This window comes from Globicephala melas, chromosome 9, assembly GCF_963455315.2.
Source record: "Globicephala melas chromosome 9, mGloMel1.2, whole genome shotgun sequence".
Lineage (NCBI taxonomy): Eukaryota > Metazoa > Chordata > Mammalia > Artiodactyla > Delphinidae > Globicephala > Globicephala melas.
In genome coordinates, this window is record NC_083322.1 from 21631706 (window position 1) to 21659391 (window position 27686).

Genomic DNA, 27686 nt, shown 5'->3' on the forward strand with positions numbered 1-27686 from the left:
CTTGCTTATTAAGCTTTGATACTTTTTGTGAGTTTTTAATCATTTTCTGTACCTTCAAAAGTTGCAGTTTAGATGCTTTAAGGTAGAGGCTCTCCTCTCTTTTCTCATCTCTTCCCGTGATTTCTGGGGCTCCTTTCTCCTGGTTCTCCAACCTCTGGCCACTCCTTTTTGGCATTCTTTACACCATCCACTTGTGATGTTCTTCTTTTAGCGTTTGCTTTATCTGAGCCTCTGTCCCGTGCCTTAGTGTCTTTTCAGCCCACCGTTTCTCCTGCTTAAGCTCATTGGCTCCAATACTTTCAGCTAGCATATATACTTGATGCTGATTCCCAAATGTGTAATTCTTTCCCAAAAGCATATTTTAAGCCATTTACTCAACACTGTCCCCACCTGCATCTCATACTCAGTGGACCAAAACCAAAATTCATCAACTGACTCCATCTTCTTTATGCTACATTTTAGTAAATTGCACCCACATTCACTCAGGTAACTGAGCTAGAAATGTGACTATAATATTCATGAGCCCATGGATCCAACCAGTTACCAAGTCTTATTAATCCCACCTTTCTAACATCTTTCAGATCTCCTTCTTTTATCCTTCTTCATTGCCACTACCTTATTTTAGACCTTATATCAGTTCAGGCTTTTTAGGTTGCAATCAACAGAAACAAACTGACTAATTTAAGCAAAAAAGGGGTATTTATTTGAAAAGACATTGGGAAAGCTCACAGAATTGGAGGGAAAACTGAATAACCATGCTTCAAGGAAGACTAGATCTGAGGCGTTTCTGGGGACCTTAGCAGGTGGAGCTCAAACTTGTCTGGGACACTGGGTAAGGTAACTCAGCTACAATCATCTTTCATCTCTCTGTCTTTATCAAACTTTCAAATTCCTAGTAGAAAGAATCTGGTTGGCCATCTTTGAATAAGTCATCCAGGGCTAGGAAACAGGGGTGAGTGGCAAAAATTGCCATACACCCTTCTCAAACCTTCCTCAATACTAACTAGCTTTCTCAAATGCCTCTGCATCTTTCCAATCTATAGTTCACATGGCCACCATTTTTGTATTTTAAAAATATATACTGTTCAAAGTATCCCTACTTAACATCCCTCCATAGTGCTTTATTATTCATAGAATAACCTACAAGCTTCTTCTAGGGACTTCACTCTAGGATTTAGACCCTGGCTTCCTCTCTAGTCTCATCCCTTGCTACCATTTCATTAAATCTTTTTTTAAAAGTTAATTAATTTTGGCTGCGTTGAGCCTTCGTTGCTGCGCGGACTTTCTCTAGTTGCGGCGAGTGGGGGCTACTCTTGGTTGCGGTGCACGTGCTACTCATTGTGGTGGCTTCTCTTGTTGCGGAGCACAGGCTCTAGGCACGCGGGCTTCAGTAGCTGTGGCGCACGGGCTCAGTTTGTGGCTCACAGGCTCTAGGGCGCAGGCTCAGTAGTTGTGGCGCTCGGGCTTTGTTGCTCTACGACATGTGGGATCTTCCTGGGCTCGAAACCATGTCCCCTGCATTGGCAGGCGGATTCTTAACCACTGCGCCACTAGGGAAGTCCCTTCATTAAATCTTATGTTCCAGGCATACTGTGGTTACTGGCAATGCTCCTAAACAAGACATGCTTTATTCTATGTTCATGTTTTAGCTTGTGTTGCTCCCTCTTTCTCAAATGCCCATTTCCTCTTCTTTTCACCTGGTTGACTCATACTCACCTTTCCAGGCTCACTTTAGGGACTAGTTCCAAACCTCTCCCTGTCTCTCCTCATCCAGGTTAAGTGCTCTTCCTCTCTACTCCGCTAGCATCCTGAACTTCTCTCTAACATGCCCATTGCAACGTGTTGCATTCCACTCTTTCCTGATCTGTCTTCTAGGTTAAACTGTGAGCTCCTTGAGGTCGAAGAGTACATTTAATTTTTATTTAGTTCCCATTACCTACGACAGTGCCTAACATGTCATAGATGTTTGGCAAATATATTGAAATAAACAAATATTGATTTTGAATGCCTAATGTATAAAGCACTGTGGGTGGAACAAACATAATATATATATAATTCATATTTCACTTTCAAGGAGCTTACTGCCTAGGGAGCAAACAACCTGCATATAAGAAAAGTATACGTAGAATAACAATTTACTATATAATTGCATGCACAAAAAACAGTACCTGCATGCTAGAATTTGGGATTAGATTGATGTGGAAAGTCTTCTCTGAAGAAGAAAAGCCTAAGTAGTAACATAAGTAAAGAAGAAGACTCAAATGGTTTGAAGAGGTTGGGGAGAGAGTTTTAAGTTTGGAGAATAAGAGAAATAAATGTTCACTATGTCTGAGGAAAAGGATAAAAACATTGGCTAAGGCAGAAGTTGATTAAGATATGGTGAAAATATATCCTTACTGTATAGCACAGGGAACTGTATTCAATATCCTGTGATAAACCATAATGGAAAAGAATATGAAAAAAAATGTATATATATATGTAAACTGAATCACTTTGCTGTACTGCAGAAATTAACACAGCATTGTGAATCAACTATACTTCAATAAATTTTTTTCAAAAAGATACAGTGAAAGGGTCAGTGTGTGTGTGTGTTGGGGAGTCATAGGTTAGAAAAACAAACTGGAGCAGACTATAGCAGATTTTGTTTAAAATCTTTGGACTTTTCATTCTCTGACTCCAACATAGAACACCTCAGCATTCTAGATTGCCTTTTCATCACAAATTCCCTGTGTCTCCGCTAGAATATTTTCAAAATGGACAGTTTCCATGTCAAGGAATTTCCCCTTCTTCCCTGAACTAAGCTTTCCTAATGTCCTTCAAGGTATTGTACACTCCATCTTTCTATTCTTATTTTAGATGTAGTTTTTGTGTTTGTGTGATGTTTTTCCCCATACTGGTTTGCAGACAAAGAGCACAAGCCTTATATCCCCCAATTTGTTGGCTCCTACTTATTTTAGTTTCAATATACATGTGAGCTGGATTCACAATTCCAGAAAAACTAAAGGTGAGAAAAGGGTGAAAAGCTTATTAGTCTATTTCCCTTGAAGGGAAGTTTCAGAGGTTAACTCAGTCTAGTGATAAACTCTAGATAGTCATATTTAGGGTTTGTGTCTAGACACTCAAACTAGACATAAAGCCTGAGCAATCACCTATCAAAACTATTAACATTAATATAGATCTTTCCTCCAAACCTATAGGCTTTTTAGGAGCTTGGGCTAATAGGCCTTAACAAAGCTCTCCTTAATTGTCAGGGCCCCCATTATTTGATCTCATCCTACCTCCCCACTTTTATGTCTTATCACTTCAAACAACAATAGCAAAAAAATAAAAACAAAATAACCTTCCAGTCAGGACTAATATCTGGAAAAGTATGATTATATTGAGAGGGGAGGTATACATTAAAGGATGGCTACCCTTCCAAATTTCTCCCACAACTGACACGTGAATTAATTTTATTTCAGCTCTTTATGTAGGTAAATCTCACCACTGTCATTGAATTAGAACGTTACCTTTAAATCATTTGGTTAACTCTATTTTTACAGATGAGGAAATTGAGGCCCCAAGAAATGAATTGACTTACCTAATATGTTAGCATGTATTTGTCATTATTGTTTCACATTTAACAATCACTTTCTCTTCCCTCCCCACATTTACCAACTAAACTTAAGTTCTTGAGGGCAAGGATCATCATGTCTTGTGCATTTTCTGCCTTCACAATGGCATCAATACGTCTCCTCTTGTTTCTCACACAGGATCAAGAATGGGGCTGAGCACAAAGAATATGCTAAGAAAAGAATGTTTGGATTGAACTGAACCCCTGCAGAACGTGGACTATTTAGAGGCACTGAGTTTGGCCTCTGGGTGAATATTTGCCTTGGGTTGGCCCACTTAGCAGTGAACAGTAATGGGCCAAAAGAGACAGGCCAAGTGTGTAGTCTTTTTTGCCCAACCAAGTTATGAATACCTTCTTATACAGACTCATTTTGTAGTCCATATCACTTTGAAAAGTACTAGTCACAGAGTAGACACTCATTAAAAACGTTTTAATTGACTTACTGTCCTTGGATCAAAAATCAGATCTTGATCTGTGCTTCATACAGCAACTAGAGTAGCTTTACCAAAAGAAAAACGCCGGGCTGTCAAATATGGACACTGCTGGGCTGAAGAAGCATTTTTCATGCAGTTCTATGCCTTAACTTGGCCTTGAACAAGAGTATCTGGGATCCTGTGCTGCCTCTTAGATACCAAAGAATCATTTTGAAAAGTGCTACAATAAAGCCTATAATATAGTGTTAATTATTAGATAACTTAAGGTAATAGTACACATCAAAAGGGCACCAACTCTACGATGTTAAGTGGGGGTGAATTTATTTTGGTCTACCCACAATGTGTCACCCTCTCTCCTGGGGACTATTTTTAAGACCTCTGGCCTGAGTTAATGATGCAGCTGGTGGCCAGCAATAGATGGAAGTGAGCCATCCTGGGATGGGATTTGATCCTGGATTTGGGATTATTTATACCATGCTATAGCCCGTTGACCTATCAACTACATAGCTTGGCCATTTCTACTTTTCTTGTTTTGGTCTTTATTCTGCCACCCTCATTTTTAAAGGAGAGAGGTTTAGTTGAGGTAGTTCCAGGGTCCTACTTAATTTAAGCTAGTTTAACCTCCAAAGAGAAAGCAGGCTATTTATTTTAAGTAACCCAATCTTACTGATGAGCATCTTTCACTATGTTAGGGCAGTAAATGGGTTTAGTAAGAATTGGTCAAGGAATCCAAAATACTTTGTTACTAAATATTGCAACTTTTGCCCTTTTTCTCCAAAGGGAACTGGTATCTGGGGAAGAGGGAGATGGGAAAGTAAATGAAAGTTTAGATTATGAGAATATTTGCCACTGATGATTGTTTTTATTACCTTAATTCTAGGTAGGGAAACTTAGATGTGGTTGGGTACATGAGGGAACCAGTAATCCAAGCATGGTCATTAAGAATTGGAAATTTAGTTGGGAAGTTCCACTAACTGTATCCCTTCTCATGGAATCATTGGCTAATTATTGGCAAGGGCAGAGCTGTTTCCATGTGGAGAAGAGTATGCAGGTAGACATTCAAAACAGTAGGTGGTCTTTAAGGGTATTATGATTGTCCAGTTGCCCAAAAGAATTTGCCTAAGCAGTCTACTAGGCCAGTTCCTTGAGTGGTCTAAAATCCCTATTTTTTTTTTTAAATTGAGGTATAGTTGATGTACAATATTATATAAGTTTCAGGTATACAACATGGTGATTCACAATTTTTAAATGTTATATTCCATTTAAAGTTATTATAGAATATTAGCTATATTCCCTGTGTTGTACAATATATCCTTGTAGCTTATTTATCTTATACATAGTACTTTGTACCTCTTAATCCCCTACTCCTATCTTGCCCCTCCCCCTTCCCACTCCCCACTGGTGACCACTATTTTTTGTTCACTATATCTGTGAGTCTGTTTCTTTTTTGTTATATTTCCTAGTTTGTTTTATTTTTTAGATTCCACATATAAGTGATATCATATAATATTTGTCTTTCTCTGCCTGACTTACTTCACTTAACATAATACTCTCCAAGACCATACATGTGTCGCAAATGGCAAAATTTCATTCTTTTTATGGCTGAGTAGTATTCCATTGTACATATATACCACATCTTCTTTATCCATTTGTCTGTTGATGGACCCTCAGGTTGCTTCCATATCTTGGCAATTGTAAATAATGCTGCTATGAATATTAGGGTACATGTATCTTTTTGAATTAGTATCTTCAGGGTTTTTTTTGGATATATACCTAGGGGTAGAATTGCTGGGTCTCATGGTAGTTCCATTTTTAGTTTTTTTTTTAGGAACCTCCATACTGTTTTCCATAGTGGCTGCACCAATTTACATCCCCACAGTGTATGAGGGCTCCCTTTTTTCCACATCCTCTGCAACAATTGTTATTTGTGTTCTTTTTGATAATAGCCATTCTGACAAGTGTGAGGTGATAGCTTATTGTGGTTTTAATTTGCATTTCTTAAAACCCCTATTTTAGAAGAAATCAACTTATTAGTTGTCACCATGTCTTCAAGAGGTCCCACTTGATTAACTCTTCACACTGAAGAGCCCAGCATGCAGGCTGAATAATGAGTCCTGTTCTTTACTACCCATACATACGCAATCAGTGATCACCCAAACTGGGCTCTTCTAAGTCATGTCCCCAAACTTCATTGAGAGAGGTTGAGAACATGTAGAAGACCAAGACTCTGAGTAAGAAAAAAATAATTTGATATTCTGCCTCTTTTTCAGGTTTCAGTATGGCAAATCAAAGACTTCAAGAACTAGCCCAGTTAAATTTGAGAAAGAAACAATTGTTGATAGTGATGAGGTAAGAAAGAGCATTAGCAATGTTCACTTATAATCTTTCTTTGGAATTGCTTAGACTACTTTATAAGCTGGGTCTCACAAACTTCCTGTTGAAAAGCAAAAAGGGGTCAAGATTTATATAGAAAGCAACGTTAATTTATCTAATTTTATGAAAGAGAAACAGAGACATAGAAAAGGGAAGAGACAGGGACATATCAGCAAAGAATCAAAACCCAGGGACCAGAAATCTATTTTAGGGGATGAGCGAGTGTTAAGCCCTGACTTAAACTTGATTTTGTGGTCACTTCTTGCAACAAAACTCCTTTGGATAGCTTGGTTGCTTCCCAAGGTTTATCATATTCAAGTGAATTTTCCAGGTCAACTTTTATTTCATCAGCCAGAGATAGTACAATTCAACATAAAACTAAAAACATACTCCAATTTGGACATTCTTATGGATTTAGTCAACTACTGGAGACTAACTTGGAAACAAGATGCAATACCTTAGAAAAATTTGGGAGTAAAAACATTTTTCCCAGAGACTTTCCCCCAAAAATTAATTAAAAAAAACAACTATAAAGGAAAAGTCTTCACATCTTCTCCCAAATAAATTTTCCCGAGACGTCTGTGATTCTAAATATATATGTCATATCTGTGAAGCCAGTTTTTCAAATGTATTTTTGTTTTGAACAAAGGGACTTCAGTTTTACAGAAGGTAACACAAATGAAATCATTGCAACTTTGGATTTGTCCCCTATTTCATCCCAGCATTCCTAAAAGAATGTATGGCATATCTCTGCTAATCCTCCCCACAGTCCTCCTCCAAGCCCTGGAAATTGCCAACTCCTGGCATTTTCCTCCCCTCATCACACAGTTCTGTCCCACTCTTACTATCTCCCTCTTCATTCACCTTCTTGCCGCATTCACCTGTTCAGTGTGAGTTCCCTTTCTTCTGAATCCCAGCTTACTATATCACCTCCTTGGGGGCATGGCAATCTTTAGAAATGCTCATCCACAGACAGGATTGTGCTCTTTGTCTGATTCCTGATTAGGCCAAGCCCGAAGGAGATAACTCAGAGCTTTTATCTCCTTGTGTTCTTGTCCCTTTGATTTATCCTTAGATAACCTGGGGCTAAGCTAGAGGCCAGGCAACAGCCCCGGGGGTCAGCAGAAGGAGATGGAGGAGGTCCAGCAACTCTACCACCAGACATGGCACTCAAGCAATCCACCAATCACCAGCACCACCACCAGCAGAAAAACACAAAGTGGTAGACAGAAGGGTTACCAAAATTCAATTACTTTTTGCCACATTTCTGGAAGGATCATATGTCACAGAAATATTCAAAAATGCAGACTGCACCATTGTTTCTCCCTTCTGTGTGCAGCCCTCAGCCCCGAAAGCAGTTATCCCCCAGGCTTCCTTTCACTGACAACCCTTAAGTTATTGCCCTTCTGTAACTTGTTTTTCTCCTTAAAGGTTGTTTTGTTTTTCACCTGATTTTGCATGTTTTGTTTTGTTTTTTACCTGATTTCCCTTCTATAGAGATGGAAAAGGCAGAAGAAAGAGGTGTGAGCTCTAGGGATGATTTGTCCCGGTCTAAACTTTGATGCTGCCCTTGTCTATTTCACCCCTTCACTTCCTAACAGCTCCTAACATTTCACAAAGCTGGTCCACATTTCCATGTACAAGCTACCCTGTCAGGGTGCCTTAGAACCTAGCTCTCCATGCTATGGCTCTCATTCCAGAAACCCAGGGTGCAGAGCATGGAGTTCTTCTCACTTAATTTAAGTTAGAGACCAGATTTTAGCCAGACTAAGGTGAGGTAAGGAATGGAATATTGTTTAGAATAGGTACAACTTGAAATACTAATTTTGATTATTGTCTCTAGATTTTTGATGCAGTCGGGCAATCAAAATTTGTTCCAGAGAACCTTCACCATTACACAGTCCATCCAAATTTGGTAGGTGATAAAAGCATTCCCCCAAGATCTCCAACAGCAAGTTTCAGCTGAGGCCCACTGCAGAGTATCCCAAGTGCCTCCAAGTGTCACCAGCTTCTGTGACTGTGCATCCTCCTAGGACAGGGAAGCAGAGCTGTCTCAGGACACTGTTGGGAATGGTGGTGAGGGAGGAGGGCGGGACTGGGAAGAAGGTGGTTCCTGCAGCTGATTTTTTTTTTTTTAATTGAGAAAACATATTTCGAATCAGGAAGTGTTCTGTTCTCTCCCTCTCCCTTCCTCTCTCTCTAATCCTCCACCTTCCTCCTGCTGATGGAAAAGCAAGTTTAGTGGGCATGCCTCTTCCCCCACTACATCTTAAGTGACATGCTGTCTTTTGTGACTGCTTTTCCTTTTTTTAACTTTGTGCTTATTCTGCATATTCATGTGGTTGTGCCTGTGGAGAAACGTTGGTGGGTAGGAAGATGCAGATAAGGGCTGTGTTGGCCCCCTCAGGGCTCTCTGAACTAGGAGATTTGGTTCCTGGCAGTTTCCCTCCTCTGCCTCAGAGTGAGTTGTAGAGAAGGCTGTTTAGGTTGAACATAGAAACTTCTGCTTGTCCTGTTTTCTTGGGCACAATGTTGGGCACGACTTTTCCACAAGAATGAAGTCATCTCGCTCCTTTTAATGTGGAAACTTTTCCATCTCATTTCCCCAGCCCCTTGGTCTGTTTGCAGGGAAAAGCTCTGAGAGAAGAAAGGGACAGAGAGCTTCAGACATTTTCTATTAAACCCAGCCCCTGTCCGGCTTCTACCCCTACCCCATAGAGGCAAAAGATTAGCCAACTGATTTGTTAATCTGCTCTTGAACTAATCCCTTTGTCTCTCTGGAAATCTTTCTGTCTGCTCAGGCCCAGTACTATGAGCCTTTGAAGCCCACTGCACTGCATAAATTCCTGGCTCGAAACAGGAAAATTCAAAGCTTCACATTGAAAGTAACAGAGTATGATCAGGATAAGACCTTACTGATTATGACCAACAACCCACTTCCCTGCTCAATCGACCATCAAGGAAAGGACACGACATCAAAATACTTTTCCAGTGAGTTACTGCTCAAGGTAATGGCACCTGGGGAAGTTTCCTGGCACCCTGAGTAAGGATCCTGAAGAATTAGGAGTTAGCTTGAAGAAGGGAGCTAACCTAACGTGGAAGATGGTACTCAGGACCCAACCTCTTCCTTCTTATTCTTTGCCATATGCTTCACCAAATAGAATCTGAGAGCCTGGGAAATACTCAGAATCAGAATTGTACAAACTTCGGTCATGAAACTTCATTACACAGAGAAAAGAGGGTCTTAATTCAAAATTGTTCCTCCTTGGTCAAAGATATTTAGTTTGTAATTAACAAAGGGTAAACTAGCCACTGGCTTTCTAGTTGAGTATAAAGTAGCAACAGATAAAACAGGAAATGACGAACAAGGAACAGAAACGAATATCAAATTGGGAAAGGGGTAAAGGGTTATGCTCTATACCCACTGCTCTTGGGTGTCAGAGGGGAGAACAGAAAATTTACTATCACAACAGCCAGATGTTTGGGACTTTGTTATACACTAGAGAAGTTCAAATTCAATTCAATAAACAATTACTGGACATACACTAAGCTAAGAACTAAAATATGAAGATGATTACAAGACAGTTTCTATCTTGAAGGAGCTTGGAGTCTAACAGGAGAGACAGATCAATAAATGAGATATAAAAAGTAATTATTATATACCAGGATATATGAATAATAAAAGAATATACAAGATACACTAATATACAGTAGAGAACAGTATCTTTATTGGAGGAAAGGAAGTAATCAAGGAGGTTTTACAAAAGAGGTGACCCCTGTCCAAAAAAAAAAAAAAAAAAAGGAGAATATTCCAATCAGTGGGAAGGGCAAAGGCTTAGAGACATGAGAAATTGAGGAGCATTTAGGGGGATGTAAGAGAGTAAATGGCAGGAGATAAAAGGTAAAATCAAATTTGCATTTTAGAAGACCTTTTTAGGAAGTTGAGAGAAAGGTGTATTAGTTGTGGAAGAGAAAAAAATCAGTAAGATTAGTTATATTGTTACTACAATTGTCAAAGTGAGAGATGCTGAAGAATTGAATAAATCAATAACAGAGGAAATGAAGAAAATCAATTAAGAGATATTTAAGCATATGATCTAAAAAAGATCTTGACAGCCTTAAGAGTGGGCCTAATATAACAAGAAGAAATTAAATAAATGAAAGTGTAAATTAAAAAAATCTAATTATTACAGAAATTTGATGCTGGGAGTGGAATGATCCAAGACAGACTGTTATAATAAAATGTGGTCAATATGGAATTAGTATTTCTTATCAGCTAGATGGATGGCAGTGAGAGATTCCTTTCCAAACGGATGATAAAATGCTAATATCCAGTGGTATATGCTGACAAAGGAGTTAATTAATTCATTGCCTATGGTTCCTTGGGTCTCAGAATTTGTGCCATTTGGACATAACCTCAGAGGTTGTCTCTCATGGTAGTGGATAACATACACTGAGAGGAACAAATGTCAAGCCAGGGCTGCCTTGCTCAAGGTAGAGAAGGAAATACAAGACTATCACGTAACCCTGGTGCAAGAAGAGCTTTCTTCCAACAGCTGGCACTTTGTGAGCCTTCCAGGTCACATGTGGGACCTGATCATACTCATGAGTAAATTGTGGTACCAGCCAAATTGTATTAATAGACAGTATTAAGGCTCTGATTGTCAAAGACTGGCAGCATGGTAATTTTATGGGGCTATCTGGAAGAAGTCCAAGAAGATGGAAATGCCCAATATCTAGAATGCCTCTTTAATATTCATGCTGCATCCCTTTCTCTTACTATACAAATGTGATAATCTTTTGTGAGCCTGAGATTATGCACAAAAGAAGCATTCTTTTGCTACACCCAGACATGTGTATAAGAAGAGTGTGGGTACCAGCAATCAAGTTGAAGAATGAACCAGACATGTCTATCACAGAGATTGTTATACTCACAGCCCCTTCTAAGTGACATGGCCCTACCACAGTTTGTGAAGAATAGGATGCCCCAAAAGGTCCTATTCTGAATAACTAGACTCAATTCTCTATGCCTACCTAGGACCAGAGAAGGCCACCTGATCCAGTGAAGCAAAATTCATAGGCTGGTTAGTGACCTGTGGTGTCGATCGGTACCCCCAAATCTAACCAAACAAACAAAACCCAAAAACCAAACCAAAACCTAAACCAACTAACTGATGCCAAAATGTTGGCCTCTGTACCACCAGCACTGAATTAAATCTTGGAGACAGTTTTGGGTGAAGTGGAAAAGAATAGCTTTATTGCTTTGCCAGGCAAAGGGAGACACAGTGGGCTCCTGCCCTGAAAAACTATGTTCCAAACCTGGGAGGATTTGATGAGCAGTTTTACAGTAATGGTTCAAAGGTTACTGATAAGATTAGGGTGTGTGCAGGGCCTGCACTCCTTTAATCTCAGGTGGTCTTGAGGAGCTTCTCTGGTCCCTTTAATCTCGCCTCAGGTGGTTTCTTACCTGCTCCTCCCTTGATTAGCGACTGTTCGAACCTTTCCCTTTTGAACTCAAGGAAGGTCATGGAGGCTGGAGGCTGGAGTCTGTTCCCTATGAACAAGAAATGGGGGACAGAAAGGCTTCTGTGCCCAGGAGCCCCACAGGGTCCTGCTCGGTTTTGTAACTTATCAACAACCAAAATCCCTGAGCTAATCATATTCTTGCTCCCAGGCATCTGAATTGGGAAAGGAAAAGACTGAGGCTGTGGGAATAAAACGTGAAAGGGCATGTAGAGGAAGGCCATAAAAACGTCAAACCATGAGGAAGAAGGTAGGGGCAGCTTGAAGTAGAAATGAATAAGCAGAAGCTGTGGGTAGGTAAAAAGATATACAGGGTAAAGGTAAGGAATGAACACTAGAGACAGAAGGAAGCAGACAGGAAGAAAGTAGGAAACGTGTTAATGACATAATGCTAAATGATATGAGACAAGATAGACAAGCTCATGCAGTAGTGGTCCTAGATAGTGCTGCCTTGGATTCCAGATAAGTTTTTTATTTTTGTTTTTCTGCTCTAAGGTCTAGCTCTGCTAAGGTTTCTGCTCTTTTGTGGCCAGATTATTAGCTGTGTCTTAGGTCCTAGGCACACATGCTGCTACCGTAAAACCCCTATTAACTGAGGTAACTTAAATGAATTCCTGTTCCTCAAAACTGGAAGACTTTAAAGAGAATGAGTACAGAATTGAAAAGACTTGGTTCAGCAGTAAGCATTTCTAAAAAAGAGGTTTGAAAATTCTGAGCAAAAATGTTCAGTATGGGTCAATTAATTAGTTTGGTTATTCCTTCATTAATTGTCATTCTTTTATTCATTCGACAAATATTTATTGAGCACTCACTATGTACCAGGCAACGTTATGGGGTAGTAAGGATCTATCAGTGACTAAGTCAAAGTTTAATTCCAGTGAGGTAGAAGACCATAAGCAAGCCAACAATCGCACGGATAATGTATAATGTGTTAAGTGCCCCAAAAGCAGGATAAGGGAATGGAGGGTGATGGGTGTGAGTGGTGATTTTAGATAGTGTAGTTAGGGAAGGCTCTCAGAAGCAGCAATGACATTTGAATAGAGACTTTAATAGGATGTGTCCTGCAGTTGCTACAGTTAGCATATTGTTTTCATTTCAGATTGCCACACATTATATAGATATAATTATAAACATAATGTGTAAATATAAGTTGTAACTTTCTCAAATGAGTGAAAATGAGAGAAATCAGGAGAACAGTGAACCCAAAGCCATGTCATATGAAAAAAAAAAGTTCAAAATATTGGCAATGTTGAGCCTGGAAGAGAGAGGGCACTCAGGGGGAACGTGATAGATTTCTTCAAATTCTTTAAGGATTCTGTGGAAGAGACACTAGATTTATTCCGTTTGGACTGTAGGGTAGAAGTTACAGGGGATAGCAATCAGCTGATCAAAGATTAAGCAGGCTGGGTTTTTAGATATAGGAAGATGGACCACTTGACAGTGTTACTATGGAGGGAATAAGTGTGTCAGATGAATGGTTAGAATTGATGGTCTTTAAGATCCTTTCTGAAAGTCTTTGATTCTATGACTTTAATAATGATGAAATTATTACCTCACAAAACATCCCATTCTGTGGCCTTTTCACTGCAGACAGACAATGGGATGTGAATGAGACAGCCATCTCCAAGAAAGGTGGGTAGAATCCCATGGATCTATTCCCCAATTTATTACCAAATGTTTGGTTTCCTAAGCAATTCACTAGTTGAATCCTTCACAAAACCTGGGAAATTTTTCTTCCATTTACTACAAACGGCTAGTGGGCAAGCTTAATTGATTACTTAGGAAACTGACCTAACTTTGGACAAATCGTCTGGCTGTGAAACCAACAGGTATTAGCCCACCCAGGGAACTGTTTTTTCTTTGGGTTTCTGCATCCCTACTTCCCTCTTCGGCAGGTTTTGCTGCATGATTTTAGGGGAATGGGAGCTTAGCCCAGGAGCTTAGGTCAGTAAGTCCAGGAGACTCAGCTAACTCCCTCACTTACTCTTCTTCCCTTTGCTGCAGGAAAGTCATCAGCACAAGCCCACTGAGAACTTCTTCCTACCTCTGATGTATCAGGAAAAAAAGTTAAGATCTGGGCTGAAACCAGTCTTCCCTGTGACACTGTTGGAGGACCCTAAATCCAAGAGAGAACAATGGTTTAGGTGAAGTCCTGGCTCTTTCTTACCTTTTCCTTATTCGTGTCACTATCTCTTTTCAATATGATTTAACAAACACTTTTCGGTTGTACGGAATGTGGACAACTGTGTAATAATAGGACAACTTCCCTACATGATCCCCAACCACACTTCTACCTTAGCAACAGAGAAACAGTAATGCAAAACTAAAGTTTTTCACAAGAATGATTTTCAAGAGTGAAGACAAGTATTCAAAGGTCCATGCTTTGAGGAAGCAACAACAAAAAATTTCTCTCGGTGCCTGTTAAGGGTTGTGATATAGGAACAATTTGCTATGTATGAGATTTGATTTGAAACTGGTTATAGGAGCAGCTTATATCTTGTTTAGAGAGGAGAGAGGAGATTCTGGAGTTCCCTCATAGGTTTACAATGCTAGGTTCTAGAAGCATCCCTTCCACTGAACAATACTCCCGCTCTGTACCAATGAACACCCTCAAATCCTACTGTCCTTTCTTCTCCTCCAGAATCTGAGAATGCAGTGAGTGGTTCCATTAATCCCTCACCCTAGGATCTACTAAATGAACTTTCTTTGTTAAGGTTTTCCACGGACGAGGATTTCAAGAGTGAAGGGAAGTATTCAAAGGTCTGTGCTTTGAGAAAACAGAAAAAAATGTACCCTCAGCTCAACTTTGCTCCAGTCTGTAAAAGAGATCTGAGGAGTGACGGTAAGGTCCTCTCTATCAAAACAATGGTTTATGGGATGGAGCTGTGGGCAGGAGGGACAAACTATGGGGACGAGAGATAAGGGCAAATCTCTCCTGGAGGTTCTGGAGACTAGTTTTCCTTTTAGCATGGAAGCCAAGAACTGATAGAGGCCCAAGTGGTGCTAGGCTTTCCACCCTGTTTCAATCCTCACATTTCAAGAAAGCTCTAGCATAGTGTTTTCCAAACTACATCACCTACCACTTTACTAGTTTTGGTCAATGAGTTATTTGCCCTGTTATTTACTTAATGTTTTTCTTTCAAATTATTTTTTTGTCCTAATTAATACTATATCATTGCCATCATGGGTTTGATATACTAATCACATGGGGTTTTTTTCTCTTATACAATTCTTTCAAACATTTAATCAAATTCATAATAATTACATTTTAAAAATTAATTTATTTTGGCTGTGTAGGGTCTTCGTTGCTGAGTGTGGGCTTTCACTAGTTGCGGCGAGCGGGGGCTACTCTTCGTTGCGGTGTGAGGGCTCCTCCTTGCGGTGGCTTCTCTTGTCACGGAGCACGGGCTCTAGGCGCGCAGGCTTCAGTAGTTGTGGCACGAGGGCTCAGTAGTTGTGGCTTGCGGGCTCTAGAGCACAGGCTCAGTAGTTGTGGCGAACGGGCTTAGTTGCTCCGCGGCATGTGGGATCTTCCCAGACCAGGGATCGAACCCATGTCCCCTGCATTGGCAGGCGGATTCTCAACCATTGCGCCACCAGGGAAGTCCCATAATAATTAAAATTTTAAATGTTTATCTAAGTATCACCTAAAACTACCCAGTGGTACGCATATCACACTTCGAGGAAAACTGTTCTAGAAGGGCCAAAGGATAAGCTATGCGTCTCAGAGGTCCATGAGTCTCTTTGGGGTTGAGGCAGGACATGGCGTGGAAGAGGTTTGGGATAAGGTTGTAAGGAAGGGGTACAACAAAAACGCTCCTCACAAATTGTCATTCATTTAGCAACATTTATGGGGCACTTACTCGTGTTGGATATTTATCAAGCACCAATAATAATAGCACTTTCCATATGTAAGACATATGGATGGGCCAGGTCATGAAGGGCTTTGTATATTTGTATAAATAAGGGCTTAGGTTTTATCCAGCAGGCGGTTGGGACCCACTGAAAAATTTCAGAGCACTGAACACACATTTGTGTATTAGAAGTATAATCGATGGCTCCCCAGACTTCACCAGCCTATGGCTCCAAGATAAGGTTCATTTCTCCTACAGGACTGCTCTCCTCGAGCAGTTTCTGGAACTCCCTAAGGTATGCTTCCCTGTTCTACAAGGCCATCCTAGCGATTGCCAGCCATCCTCAGCTCAAACAGTCACAGTTCCAGAGGTATGAGGTCATATCGTACCATCCCTTACCTGGCTTCTTCAAGTGTCTCTGCTCCTTCTGTACCTATCTGCCACACCACCTGACATCCCTCCTGCCTCTCTTAACTCCCCATATACAGCTAAAACCAAGCTGTGATATTAAATAACACTTCATAGATGTGAAGAAAAATTAAAGGCTGGCAGAGAGTCATTTATCTTGCTTTAAAAGGGGACACTGTTAGGCTCAGCCTCAACCCCCCCTCAGTCCCTTCATACTTCCCAACAGGCCCCCAGCACATTATCCATTCATGGGAGTCTCTTGGCTTACCAGCACTGTCTCTGCCTAGGCTCCTAATACCCTTGGCCCAAGGAAGGGGAAAAGGTAGCTCCTTCCCCTAAGCCTGTTTATTTTCAGCCCCCAGAATAAATCAGTAGGAACATCTATTTCCTTCAAGGGAAACTCCACATGGAAAGCAAGCTTTGAGCTTTATAAGCCAGATAAGGCAAACATAAAATAGTACATTTAGTCAGAGCTAAATCTTAAATGATACCATACGCAGGATATCAGCAGTTCAGCTTAAATCTATATTGGAAGGAAGAATTTCTCCAGTCTAGAATCTAATCTGGATTAGAATTTCTCTGATTTTTCAAGGGCATGATTCTGTTAAGGTATCCCAGTTTACATTTCTAAACAGAACACTTAACATCTCAGTCTGCAGCATTTATTAGAATTATGGTGACTTTACAGTTTCCCTCAAGAAAAATGAGTGGATATATACTTATGTATCTAAAGGGCCCATTATTGTGCTTTTCCTAAACAAAGACAATCCACTGTGAAGTTGAAACAGTGTCTCTACTTCAAGTAAAAGAGAACCTAGCAACTCCTCCTTCCATCAATAATTTTCCATGTTTACCAGGCATCCAAATAAAGAAAGATTACACAGAGAATTGCTTGCTTGGTAAAAGATTACCAGGCCATGAAGGCTGGTTAGGAGACTGTCCAAGAAACAAACAGATAGGACCTGAATTAAGGTGACAGCAGTAGGAATAAGAAAACAAACTTTTTTTTTTTTTTTTTGCGGTACGCGGGCCTCTCACTGTTGTGGCCTCTCCCGTTGCGGAGCACAGGCTCCGGACGCGCAGGCTCAGCGGCCATGGCTCACGGGTCCAGCCGCTTCGCGGCATGTGGGATCTTCCCAGACTGGGGCACGAACCCGTGTCCCCTGCATCGTTAGGCGGACTCTCAACCACTGCGCCACCAGGGAAGCCCAAGAAAACAAATTTAAGGGATATTTACAAGGCATAATACTTCAAAATGGGGGGGGGGAGGGATGGGAGCAAGAAGAGCCCACAACGGAGGCGTCCAAAAAGGGCATAAGTTGAAAGAGATTCTGGAAAAAGTGATGACAGTGAAGCCAAAGGTAGAAACAGTTTCTTAGTTACACTCTCGGACAGGAGAACTGAAAAGGCTAAGAGGAACATGAATATACAAGTGAAAGTTCCTTCACTTAGTTAAGCGTTATGTAAGCGTCAAAATGGCCACAGATGGAATCGTTCGAAAGGGGTGGGATTAAATAGGGAAGACCCTAAACTGGTGGGTGTTGATGAAGGGAAGAATTATAAAGAAGGTTGGAATGGTAGTCCGTGGTCCAAAACCTATCCTCTTGCTCAGAGTAAAGAGCAGCTTTCTCGGCCCTCCGAGCGGATCTCTTTTTACGTCTCACATTAAGTGTCCTAAACCCTCTGGAAATCCACATTCACGAAGGTGCCCTGTGCTTTGTTGCAGTCTCCAAGAAGTCAGGGAGCTACCTGCCAACTTCCCAGATGATTTGGGAACCATTAACCCTTTCATCACTCCTGGAGGAGAAGCCCACCAGAACCGCGCCAGGAGAGAGCGCGTTCCGCAACGGAAGGGCCCAGCAGTGGATTATAAAAAACGCCAGTGTCATTAAATGAAAACAAGCCCTACATGCCCCTCGCCTCTCTCCAGAGACTGAGCGGCCTGGAGAAGTCGCCATTTAGGGCGTGCCAACCAAATAAAATCTCATTCTGCCCTCTCCGGGCGTGGGCTGCCGGGTCGCTTGCAGGGTGGGCCGTGGTGAGCCCCCTGCTGCGACCTGTCACCGTAGGGGCGGGGACGCGGCCCCGGGGAGCCCACCCTTGGCCCCGCCTCCTCCCGGCTTGGGGAGGAAGAGAGGGCGTGGCCACGTCCCCTGGGGCTGAGAGCGGTCGGCGACGGCCGGGGAGGGCGGGCCTTCTCTCCGAGTGACGGGACCGCGGCCCAACCGGCGCCAGAGCACGGGGCCGACCTTCCTGCAGCTTCTTCCGCTTGCTGGCTGCGGCGCCTGGGACGGTGGCGGTGGGCTTGGGCGCTGGGAAGTCGTCCAAGATGATTAAAAAATTCGACAAGAAGGACGAGGAGTCTGGTACGCGCGGGGCGTCTGACGCCCACCCTCAGCCGCGGGGCCCCCTTCCCCTGCCCGCCGCCACCTGCTCTCGGGGACTGCGGACCTGGGGGCGTGGGCGCCGGTGTGCCGGCGGGCCGGAGTTGGAGCCCAGCCCCTCCTCCGACCCACTCCTCTCCAGCCGGGGGCCTGCCCCTAGCCCCTCCCCCGGGCGCCGGAGCCTCCCCTCAAGTCGCGCGCGAGCGCCCGGGCGCTCGCGCGCAGCCTCGGGCTGCTCGGCGGCCCCGCCCCCAGCCCCCTCCTCCGGCTCAGCTCCTCGGAGCCACCTGCTCCAGTTCGCCAGGGCTGGGCTGCCCACCAGAGTCCGGCCCATGGCAGGTGGCGGAGGTAGTGAGTGTGCGCTTGCGAGAGGCGGGGTGGGGTGGGGTGCTGGTAGTGCAAGGCCCACGGTGGGTCTGGGATTGACGGGACTGAGTGTGTTTGTGAACTTTGTGGTGTCTGTACCTTGCAGTCTCCCCGGGGACCTCTGCTTTGTCCACTTCCGTGCGGGCAAGCCTGCTCCGTGGTACCTAGCTCGTTTAATACTCAAGCATCCAAAAGTGAGTTGCATCTTGATAGCCGTCTTTGGTCCAGAGTAAATGAGGAAGATGCCAAGTCACCTCAAAAAACAAAAAGAAACAACCCCCCCCCCCAAAACCCTCAGTGATTGATAGCTGCTCTAAGTGTGGTCGAGGGTTGGGTTAGTAAACCTCTGTGGCCCCTTCCAGCTTGACGTGTATCTAATTCTCTGATAAACTCCTCACAGTAAATGTTAGAAACACATAAAATAGTGCTTTCCTTTAGGGAAATCCAAAGGACCCTACCACAGTCTCATTAATTTTAGTTGTATGGACATGACAGATATTTCTAACATTCATGTAAAAAGAAGGCAGGGAAAGAATACACTCATTTCAGGCAGGGTTTCTGCAAAAGAGAAGTACAGGATCTTACAGGATAGCAGACAGAGCTAGTGTCAGAATCAGAAGGATTTTAATCAGTTTGTATGCATATTAGTAATGATTATCACTGTGAAATCCAAGTGGTCACTTCACTTGGGTGAGATTTCCCAAGCATTCAGTACCCTTCTGTAGAAAGTAAGTTTGTGTAGGACAACTATTAAAGACATTTTTTCCCCCCGTAACATAGGTAGTGGCTCCAATCCTTTTCGGCATCTGGAGAAGAGTGCTGTCTTACAGGAGGTATGGCTTGGAAGTATAGTGTGTTTTTTTCTTTTCTATTCCATTTTAGAATGGGGGACAAAGAGCCCCAGAATGCTCTGATACAAAATAAGAATTAAGGAATGCAACTGAGTTCAAAGAATATATACTTGAGGGAAAAAGAAGAGGGGTTACTTGTCATAGGAGAGTCTAGAGCTTATAGAAATGCAAAAATATGTAGACTCTGTCACATGTTGAGAATTTTAAATAAAACACCAAGGAGGTGTTTAGTGCAAGGTTATTGAAGGAAGTTATAGATATTAAGCCTATTGTATTCAAATGATGTAGATAAATATTGTGATTCTTACTTAATAGATAAAGCCCACAAGTTGAAGTAGCAGACCTAAGGGAGTGAATAGTATAGAATGGAAAACCTAGGCCACATCTAATAATTTATTATATAACATAATAAGTTGAAAACTGTAAGCAACATTATTTGGATACTGTGATTAAAATGTATAATAGTCTTTATTTAAGTTGATTTTCTGTAGTCTGTGATAGCAAAGATAGAAAATATATATAACAATGTTTTTTGTTTCCACAGGCTCGTATATTCAATGAAACGCCCATCAATCCAAGAAGATGTTTGCATATTCTTACAAAGATTCTTTACTTATTGAACCAGGTAAATTATTTTGATTTTCCTCAGATTTGTGTCCTGGGATAGAAATACATAACATGCAGTGAAGTACTTTCTGGCAAGTGTAATTATTTATTTTTTAAAAATTCACTTAATTTTAAAATTTACGGTGTTTGATTAACATAATAATATGTAAAATTTCTTGAGGACGAGGAGTATGACAGACACTTCTTTTTTATTCATGAGGTACCAAATCAGCTAAGCACATGGTAGGATCTCAACGTTGATTTGAATTTAACAAGTATTAGTTAATATTAAAACATGTTTTTTAGATATGTTCAGAAAATAAAAATATATTGCAAAATCTTACACAAATTCCAGATAGATATTTTATCCTTTTGGGGGGAGTATATTATATTACTATTTTAAAACTTTGATTTTAATATTCAAATTTTATACAGGCATACCTCATTTTATTATACTTTATTGCATTTTTTTTACAAATTGAAGGTTTGTGGCAACCCTGCATTGTTAGATGATGGTTAGCATTTTTTTTAGCAGTAAAGTATTTTTAAATTAAGGTATGTACATTGTTTTTTTTTCAACGTAATGCTGTTGCACAGTATAAACTACAGTATAGTGTAAACATAACTTTTATACGCACTGGGAAACCAAAATATTCCTGTGACGTGCTTTATTGCAGTATTCACTTTATTGCTGTGGTCTGGAACTGAACCCACAGTATCTGCAAGGTATGCCTGTATTTATTTTCCCTACTCCACCACTAGCAGTATGATTCTGCGCTTAATTGTTTTGTACCTTAATGTCTTTTTCTGTAAATGGGGATTATGCTAATACCTGTTTTATAAAGTTATAATGATTAAATGATACAATAAATGTGAAGTACTGAGAATAGTCCTGGACACATAGTAAACATTCAGGAATAGTTTTCATTCGGTCATATAGCATATATATTTATTACATACCTGCTGCGTTCTATGCACTGTTTTAGGCACTGGGGATGTAGCAGACAAAACCAACAAAAATATTTGCACTCATGAAACATAGATCCACTTGCACTTTTTTTTCTTTTTAAATTAATTAATTTATTTTTGTCTGCGTTGGGTCTTCATTGCTGTGCACAGGCTTTCTCTAGTTGCAGCGAGCGAGGGCTGCTCTTCATTGTGGTGTGCGGGCTTCTCATTGTCGTGGCTTCTCTTGTTGAGGAACACAGGCTCCAGGCGCGCAGGCTTTAGTAGTTGTGGCGTGCTGACTCAGTAGTTGTGACGCGCGGGCTCTAGAGCGCAGGCTCAGAAGTTGTGGCGCACGGGCTTAGTTGCTCCGCGGCATGTGGGATCTTCCCAGACCAGGGATCGAACCTGTGTCCCCTCTATTGGCAGGCGGATTCTTAACAACTGCACCATCAGGGAAGTCCCCCACTTGCTCTTATCGTTATTTATTTAATTTTTTTTTCTTGTGTGTGGTTTTATTTTTTTGTTTCTTGTGTGTTTTTTTGGTTTTTTGTTTTTTTTTGCTTCAGACTAAAACACACACACACACACACACACACACACACACACACACACACACACACACACACACACACACACACACACCTACCTCAGGTGGTTTACATATGGTGCTTAGAAGACTGTGGTTTCCAATCTGAATTCCATGAGAATATTTTTACTTTACTATACTTCATGACTGAAGACCTCATCCAGAGACATGAAGTTTTGTAGCTTGCAAATGGAGGCAGAGCAACAAGAACATGCTTTTAAATAAAATATATCTATTCACAAACATATATTCTCATGTGGTATTATATTAGAAACATTTAATGCAAAGTCAGTTTGATTTAACTTTTCATAGCATATATTGTGTCCAAGTTGGGGAACTCCAGTCTATAAGCAGAATTTTGAGTAGTTAAAGTTGGTTCAGAGTAGCATGTATTTTTACATTGACCAATACTGCTTTGATGGGCAACTCATGTTGAAACATATAATTATCTTGATAAGGAAGTTACCCACACAGTCTGATAAACACAGTCAACTAGGTGAACAGATTTGGGAACTTTAGCTTTATCTTTTGCCTAGTTCTTGGTAGTGCTTTATGGAAAAATACTTCTAAGTTTCTACTAGAGTTGACATATCCGTATATTCTCTGAGTTTCAAGTCAAAAAGTAGGGACTTAGGATTTACTGTACTAGTATGACTGACAAGTAGATGGGCGTCTGTATGTTCTCTAAATATGAAAGAAAGTAAGGGAAATGTCTTGATGATGAGCAAGCTGGGTACTCTGACTTAAGTAATTGTAAACTCTTATACTTTGTCTTTCATCCTAAACTTTCAGGGTTTTTCATCAAAATTTGTTTATTCTTACACCTATGACAAATAGATTGACTAGTTATATTTTTTATGAGAGCTGAAGCCCTGAAAAGTGATTGAGCCCAACATATTATATAGGATTGTTTTTACTGAAGAAGTTAACTATTGAAATGGTAATGTTTCAGGTGGTCTGTGGTCTGCAGTGTTTTGACTATTAATAAAATATTGGGTTGGCCAAAAAGTTTGTTTGGGTTTTTCTGTTACATCTTATAGAAAAACCCAAACGAACTTTTTGGCCAACCCAATAGGTTATCTAACACCTCGCTACTCAGAAATATGTGGTTCCCAGATCAGCAGCATTCGCATCAGTGGGAGCCAATTAGAAATGGAAAATTTTAGGGTTCACACCAGAGCCACTGAATCAGAATCTGCATTTTGGGAAGATCCTCTGATGATTTATTAAGCACGTTGAAGTTCTGACCCAAAGCATGTTTTTAGGGGCTTGAGCCAGTGTCTTGAGATGTATTAGCAGCCCTATAAGCCTTACTTTTATATAACTAATCTGCTGCCCTTTTGGTTGGTCCCTTTTTACCATGTTTTCTGGGATTCCTAATAGATAGTTCTTTACAGTTTAATATTTATTATGCTCCTATGATATTGTCAGGCATTGGATTATAGAAATGTAGAAGGTATGATCTCTGCTCTTAGGCAGTGTAACAATAACATCCTGTTCTGATAAGGAAGTCAATTTACTATCATTTTCTATCTCCTTGTAAATCACAGTTCTTCAGGGAATTTAAAATAGTTCCTGCTAAAAAGTTAGATACCACTGTTCTAGAACTTTCATAAAAGCATGGTGTATGATAATGGATTGTTTTAAATAAGGAATGGATAAATGGCTATGTAGGTTTATAAATTAAAAGCCAGAAAAATAGCAAAGAGGCACAATGTTTACACAGAGAGTTTTTCCTGAGTTCTAAAAGATCTTTGCAGAAATAAATGGAAAGTCCTTAATTTTTGTTGAGTTTAAGAAATTGTTTTAATTTAAACTTAATTTAAATTACTTAGGGTGAACACTTTGGAACTACGGAAGCCACAGAAGCCTTCTTTGCAATGACTCGATTGTTTCAATCTAATGATGTAAGTCTTTTTTTTTTTTTAATTCTTTTAGGCTAAAAAAAGCTCCTTTTATCTGTTTTCCTTGGGGGAACTTAGAGTGCTCCAAATTAGGGAAAGTTGCTTGAAATGTTTAAAATTACTTAAAAATTTTCTCTTCATAAAATTTATAAATGTTCATTAAAGGACATATGAAAATGAAAGAATGAAAGTATATAGTTCAAAGCTGTTCACTCACAGATCTACCGTGCAGTCATGAAGACCGCTAATATCCAGCTTCTGGCGTGACACTGCGGAGGTGGACTGGTATAGAAGTCAGAGGACATAGCTATCACATCTCTAAGTTCTTAGTCAAGTTTCTTGTGGGCCTGGGGTTGCTGTTGGCAGATGAGAAGACGAGCTGGATGCAGAGTGGGGAAGGGACATGGAGTAGGGAAGAAGAGTGAGGACAGACTAAAGCTGCCAGCACCTCTGCATCTGTCTCTCATTACCTTCGACCACCCTGACTTTCAAGCATAATGTGTGCTTCACTTCTGTCTTCCAAATGTGGCACATATTTCCTTTTGCCCAGCTCTGACTCAGAACCATCAGAGAAGGGGATTGTGGGATCTGTATTTCCCAGCTTTCTGTTAACATAAATTGGCCAAATTGTGCAGTTCTTTTGGTATGTATTGCATATCATCACAGGCCACATTTTGTGCCTGACCCCGAGGATTTTATAGGATTTGAGTCTGGTTATGTGTCTAGATAGTGAGCAGTTTGGGGATTAGGTCCTCAGGAACATCGGTGTCCCATGTAAGGCAACTATCTCAGGGAAAGTCAGTGCACATTCTTCAGGCAAATGGAGCCTAATTTCCTCAGACAGGGTATGAAGGACTGCTTCTGCTTGCCCAGGAGGCTTGGAGGAATTTAGAGGTTCAAGGTACTTCACTTCATCAGAATCTGCCCATATGTCCCCATTCTGATTTTCAGGGCCCCTCTCCTTGCCAATCATGGTCCTAACTTTAACATAAAATGGCTCACAGGGGGTAAATTGAATTTGCATTGTAATTCAGTCATCTGCAGGATATACTTTTCAGAAATCTCAGCCCTGTGTCCACATGGCATGAGGCTTTTTATTAAGGCATTATGGACGTTTTCTAGTCCCTGACATAGACCTTAAGCTGTGAATTCAAAACTCCGAGCTTAGCATTTTCTTTTACCTAGTTTGCCAGTGTACTTAGAAGGAACTAGCCCATTATACAACTCATTTTTACAAAAATGTTCTATGGCAGCAACTAGTTGATTACCCAAACCTTTGTCTTCTATAGTCCTTGATTATATTTGTCTGCAGGTGATGATTTAAGTATTTTGCCACAGCATGCCATGGATGACTAGTGTCCCCTTTACCACTGGAGACAGGGTCATTAATTCCTTTTATCAAGTCAGAAAAGCAATTTCAGATTCCTATCCTTAAGGCCCTATTTCCCTTTAATCACTTCCTGTACCAAAATTTGGGGTTCAATCAGGGAAGCAGAATTGCTGTGTTCATTATTGAATTATTTATTAGAGGAATTAAACTAGAAAACGAGGCATTTCAAGCTGCTGGAGAGTGGGGTCACGGAGAGGGACTATCATAAAAGTTGTGGAAGGCTGCTTCACGTGTCTTGTGGTAGGCCAGAGGCTGTCGCTGCTCACAGGGCTGGCAGTTGGGAAGAAGAGCTGGACATGGAGCAGGGAAGAGGATGCAGAGCAGGGAAGAAATAGCGTGAGGACAAACTCGAAGCTTCTAGCACAGAGGTTGTATTAAGAGAAGAAGACATGAAGTAGTTTTCTAGGAAATGGATTGGGGAAATGTAGGATTGTTGGACAGGACGCATGGCCCCTTCAAGTTAGTGGTCATGAATTAAAGTATTCCCAGGTAGCATGGTGAATGTTTTTCTCCAGCTACAGGCTTCAGGTTAAGGCATGGAACAGTTAAAGATGGGGTTTAATCAAGATTGGGATTTTGCCATGTTAGTAAGCAGAGGGAGGAAAAAGGAAATTGAGTGATTGAAATATTGACTGTGGAGTCTGTGCTTGGTTAGGAGGCAAGTAAGAACGGGGGCTGATTGGGACAGTAAAGAGTTGATGGAATCAATGGCTTGTAGGTCATGATGGAGCGAAAGAGTTGAGTCAGGAGTGGTGGTTGGAGAGTGAATGCTTGGAAATGAAATACAAAAGGGGTACTGTTACTGAGTAATGACCAGGATATTTTATTTTTTTTTGTAGTGACTGAGGTTTAGTAACCATGTACAGCATGATGTGATTTGTTTTGATGGTCCCTTAGGCAGAGTATGGAATTAAGGATATGATTTTTTGTGGGGAAGATGAGGGGGTTTTGCCAGTGGCATGTGGAACTCCTTCCTTTCCCAGCCTTCCTTTGCCAGAGGGTAATAATTATTTTGAGATTGGTATCCTCCTATGTTTATATATTATATCTGTTTGTATCCATAATATATACTTAGTATTTTTGTGTTTTAAAATATAATCTGAATGATGTCATCCTGATATTATTTTGCAAGTTAAAAAATTAATGTTTTTGAGATCTGCCCACTTGCTACAAGTACTTTTACTTTATTCTGTTTTACTGCTGTATGGAATCCCAGTGTGTGAATATACAGTATTCTTATTTATTTATCCATTCTCCCATTGGTAGATCTATAAGTTGCTTCTACTTTTTTGCTATTATAAATGACATCACACATAATGTTTATGTACATGTCTTCTTGTGCACATAGAGAATTTTTCTGGGGTAGATACCTCTAAGTGGAATTTCTAGGTAATGCTATTTATACGATCTTGCCAAATTGATCTTAAAGGGTTGTACTAATTTACACTGATTTGCTTCCAAATCCTTACCTGCTCCAAATAATAATTTCTATTATCTGATCTAAATATTTGCCATTCACAAGAAGGTGATATGGCATCTCTTTGTGGTTTTAATTTGCATTGCCATATCACTGCCGAAATTGAAACTCTTTTCATATAGTTAATGGCCATTTTACTTTCCTCCTCTGTGAATTGTCTGTTTATATTCTTTGCTTATTTATATTCCATCTATTGATTTATAGGTTTAAAACTTTATTTTAGCCTTTAAAGAATCTGCTTTGTTTTTTTAATTTTAAAAATCAGCTTAAATATACAATAAAATTCACCAATTAAGTGTACAGTTGTGTTTTGACCAGTGTATAGAGTCATGGAACAATCACCACAGTCATGATATAGAAACTTTTCGTCACCCCAGAATGTTCCCCCATATTTCTTAGTTGTCTATCTCCTCCCTCAACCCCTAGCACCTGGCAATCACTGATTTACTTCCTGACAACATAGTTTTGCATTTTCTAGAATTTCATTTAGATTTAATCATATAGTATATAGTCATTTATGACTTTTATGTCTTGTTTCTTTCCCTTAGCTTTTGAGATTGATCCAAGTTTTTGTATGTATCAGTAGTTTGTTCATTTTTATTGCTGAGTAGTATTCCACTGTATGGAGGTAGTCTTTATTTATCCATTCACAAGTTAATGGATATTTGGGTTGTTTCCAGTTTACAGATATTATAAACAAAGCTGCTAAAAATATTCAAGTACAAGTCTTTGTGTGGACCTATGTTTTCATTTTCTTTGGTTAGTATCTAGAAGTGGCATTCTTGGGTTTGCATTTCCTGAATGATGAATGTATTAAGCATGTATTAAGCAAACATATGCTTATTTGCCATCCGTTTATCTTCTTTGGTGAAGTGTCTGTTGAAATCTTTTACCTTTTTTTTTAAAAAAAAATCAGGTTGTTTATCTTCTGCTTATTGAGTTGTAGGTGTTCTTTTTATTTTCTGAATA

General features: G+C 40.5%; 2 protein-coding genes across 3 annotated transcripts in view; both read left to right on the forward strand.

Moving 5' to 3' along the window:
- Positions 1-3904: 3904 nt before the first annotated feature.
- Positions 3905-18101, forward strand: TSGA13 (testis specific 13). Its single transcript, XM_060304664.1, has 7 exons — positions 3905-3927; positions 6318-6396; positions 8264-8335; positions 9222-9428; positions 13948-14087; positions 14658-14785; positions 17932-18101. The coding sequence occupies exons 1-7, from the start codon at positions 3905-3907 to the stop codon at positions 18099-18101; spliced, it is 819 nt and encodes a 272-aa protein (XP_060160647.1).
- A 346-nt stretch (positions 18102-18447) lies between these two features.
- COPG2 (COPI coat complex subunit gamma 2) overlaps positions 18448-27686 on the forward strand; it is a 129746-nt gene continuing 120507 nt past the window's right edge. Inside the window, exons 1-4 of one of the 2 annotated variants that reach the window (XM_060305306.1) lie at positions 18448-18571; positions 19736-19788; positions 20351-20431; positions 23782-23853. In XM_060305306.1, the coding sequence (XP_060161289.1) occupies positions 18535-18571; positions 19736-19788; positions 20351-20431; positions 23782-23853 (243 nt within the window). In that variant the 5' untranslated portion in view covers positions 18448-18534. Of the gene's footprint in view, positions 18572-19735; positions 19789-20350; positions 20432-21089; positions 21139-23781; positions 23854-27686 lie in introns of those variants that run through there. The other variant, XM_060305307.1, reaches the window with a different exon arrangement.